Genomic DNA, 3574 nt, shown 5'->3' with positions numbered 1-3574 from the left:
AATAATAAAAAACAGAAAGAAAACAAGAAAACAAATTGCAAAAATCCAACCTGACCTGCTAGTTATAGTGAAAATTTTTAAAAAAATGTAGATGAAATAGTTTCGAATATTGTACAACTAGTTAATAAAAATGTATTTAGGGATAGATACTACCCGCTTTCAAGCGATCCTATTGGAAATATTTGAGAAAGATCTATGTTCAATAGCGGACGTGGCTGAAATTATGATGGTGCCTTCAAATTTATATATTTAGATATTTAAGTTCATTTAAATATAAAGTGCGGTATAGCGTGAACTTAACACGAAGGTATAATCTGTGTAATATAGCTGTCAATGTCATACGACCAGAAAATTTAAGTGTTTTGATCTTACATTTCTGAGGATATCATATAAGCATGAGTAAAGGTAAAGTCGTATTTCGTGATATATCACCAGTTCTTCAGGCTTTCAGGGACATCCTTTTAGGTGTAGGTATTATTTTTAATATTTACAGTGTTACGTAATAAACGTTAGGTTCTAAACAATATTTGTATTTTCTAGAGAAAACATGGAAAGGCTCTCCGGTTCCAACCCTTATTGTCTGCTAGAACTCAACCACCACCTGAAATTCCTGATGGAGTCGCTCACAAGTACTTCAGTTTTCTAATTTATATATTTTTTTCATTATACGTATAAATATTGACACATTGCCAAATAAATACTTGTTTACCTTTTTAAATACTTCTTAAATATTTCTATTATTAAAATAAACTCGCCATGAAATTATATATTGTATTTGTTAAATAAATTACATTTAATGTGTTACTGCCACTGCAGATTTCTTAATTACATCAAACAACTGAAAGTTCATAACTTTTCCAGGCATGCCCATAACTATTACTATACACGCGACGGACGACGAGAAGTGAAACCACCTTTAGATATTACACAAAAGTTACTCTCTGATGGCTCTGAGAAAGGGTATGTAATAATGAATTTTTCTTTTTTCATTTAACCTATATCAACAGCCATATATAAATAAGCAATAGAGGTCTACACAGGCTTTTAAAATGTATAATTAGTTCTTAGCACTTTTGAATGTAAGATATTAAATCCTGACTGTTCTAGAATTATAACAACTATAGTACTCTTCATATAGGAAAAATGAATGCACACTTAATAAGTAATAATAGGCAAACTTTTGCAATATGTCATGCCATAGTTGCAATAGCAACCTTTATGGCATGTAAGTCTCAACCATTTGCTCCACTATGCCTTTGAAAATGGATCAAGTAGTCTGTTCTCTATGTAAATGTACTTGACCAACAGTCATTCTTTAAAGTTAAAACTGTTATAATTTTTTCACCTGCGCTCAACCATTTGGTAATGTTCTTGTTGTGCAGCATATTAGCTATGGCAAAATATTTTCATCTATAGTTTGTTGCTGCTCTGTGCTTGTTTTGCCAAGGTGCCTTTCAGTAACAAAATGGTCTAAACATGATTGTATAACATGTATTGCAGTACTATTACTATATCTGAGATTATTATAGAGCTATTTTGATGCAAGAATTAAATTTTGTTAAACATGAGGTGAGCTTCTTCTCTTTGTAATATTAAACAGATAGTATTTCTCATTGTGCTTTACATGCACCAGTACTGCAGCTACCAAATTTTAATTGCATAAAAGATCTCAAATCTCTGCAAAATTAAGTGGATACTTAATTCTTCCACAATATATTTAGTATTTCTCTGTATACCATCAAATTTAAATGTTTTTGATGTAATTATTCATAGTTTTGTGTAGTAAATTCATGGATCTACACAACATATTGACATAATATATAGCTCCATATGAAGCATAGTCTCCCTGGTAGTTTTGGAGGAAGTGACTTGAGAGGTAAATGTGTATATGGAACCACCACATGAGATGACTCTGTAATATCTCTGGTTATTGATAGTACAAAATTATTCACTGTCATCATTTTAGCTGCAGGATGTCTTCTGCTGGTCATAAAATTCTCTTATAGATTTGCAGTCTTACAGATAAGTTAAGTCTAAACATAAGTTCTGTTGCAAAGAAAGAAAGAAAATTTCTAAAAAAACAGTTTTATTTTCAAGTTTTACGTGTGATTATGTAGAGTGAAAAAGATATGTTAACATACTAAAAGAGTTATTCGGTGTCCACCCTATGCTATAATACACACTTTTAAACAGTCAGGCCATGCATCAATGGATTTACGAACAGTTTTTATTGGAAACTTGGTCACTGCTGCCTCCAAAGATTTCTTTTGTGACACTTAGATCAGACCATGTCCTCTAGCATAGACCACAATTTATAGTCCAAAGGGTTAAAGTTCAGACTAGCTGAAGGCCAATAATCAGCCTTTATGATGTCAGGAACATGTTGCTCAAGCCAAATTTAGGTAGTGCCCGCCTTATGACCTGGGGCTGCTGTCCGCACTTCGTTTTTGAATAAGGTTTTGTTTAGTGGTTTAACTACCGCTCATAACATGGTATCTTGACACACTTTTGCCGAAGTTTTCTCTCCTATTTTGCAACCTTACCTACTTTGTACAGTGCTACATCTGCAATCTTATTTTCTTTAGTGGCCCACTCCATCAAAACAAATAATTTCTTAACAAAAAACATGCAATAATGGCAGTAAAGAGGTCTATTTTTTTATCATGGAAGCTAATGTCCAAAATTCAAATTAATGTTTTTTTTTATTGTATGTAAACAGCCAGTAACAGAATTTATAGCCTAGACTAGGTAGAATTACTACAACAGCATAAAATATTTAGTATTTATCTTTTATGTTGTTCTATTTTCAGAGAACCGAAGGGAGCAGCTGTTTCAATTCCACGGCCAGGCAAAGTTTATCTTTGGGATCAGCATTACTAGAAAAATTGTTATTAGACTTTGAACTATGATATGTAAAATAAATGTATAATAGTCTGTTAAATAAAACTTTCATTTAAGATATGCTCTGAGATTTCAAGACAAATATTCCAGGCAACGCACATAGTTTTCCTGTAATCAAAATATTCCTTATTCCATCCCTACAATCTAGTAAAAGTGTTAAATAAATGAATGATTTAATAAAACGTACATCCTTAGTCCTGGTTAATCATTTTTAGTAATAACCAATATGAGAGGGTTCCTAGTATGTCGGGGTAAACCTAGTTTCGCCAGGTGGATCTAAATTGGCCTTCCTACATACTCATGAGAAACAAGACTGAATAAAACTGAATTAAACCAATATGTCAATTTGATATTGAAGACTAGACATACTAGTACAGGTGTTAAAAAAACATTGACATAACCATTACCAGCGATCTTTAAATTTGAAATAAAAGTACATTATAATTTACAATGATATATTTTCAACAAATAATAAGAAAAAAAAAAACACTAAATTGTTTACATTCATTGTTTAGGTAAAGCCGCCTTTATGCTTTTCATTTCTTTATCTTAATTCTATTGGTAGCAATTACATTAAAAATATTCATAGAGGCGGTTTTGCGGTCAAAAATAAAGGCGTCCATAATCACATCTGTGCACTGATTGGATGAAAAATAAAAGATGACGGACATGC

The 3574-nt window shown here is 31.8% G+C and overlaps 1 protein-coding gene across 1 annotated transcript; it reads left to right on the top strand.

Annotated features, from left to right (window-relative positions):
- Nucleotides 1-307: 307 nt before the first annotated feature.
- On the top strand, nucleotides 308-2981 carry LOC137924257 (uncharacterized). Its single transcript, XM_068767637.1, has 4 exons — nucleotides 308-467; nucleotides 541-629; nucleotides 862-960; nucleotides 2811-2981. Exons 1-4 carry the CDS (start codon nucleotides 396-398, stop codon nucleotides 2878-2880), a joined length of 330 nt encoding a protein of 109 aa, XP_068623738.1. The 5' UTR covers nucleotides 308-395; the 3' UTR covers nucleotides 2881-2981.
- The last annotated feature ends 593 nt before the right edge of the window (nucleotides 2982-3574 follow it).

The sequence above is a fragment of the Battus philenor genome, unplaced genomic scaffold, assembly GCF_028537555.1.
Source record: "Battus philenor isolate CCGP_79_NKW_IND1 unplaced genomic scaffold, ilBatPhil1.0.hap1 SCAF_23, whole genome shotgun sequence".
NCBI classification, from domain to species: Eukaryota; Metazoa; Arthropoda; class Insecta; order Lepidoptera; family Papilionidae; genus Battus; species Battus philenor.
This window is presented reverse-complemented; position numbering and strand designations above follow the sequence as displayed.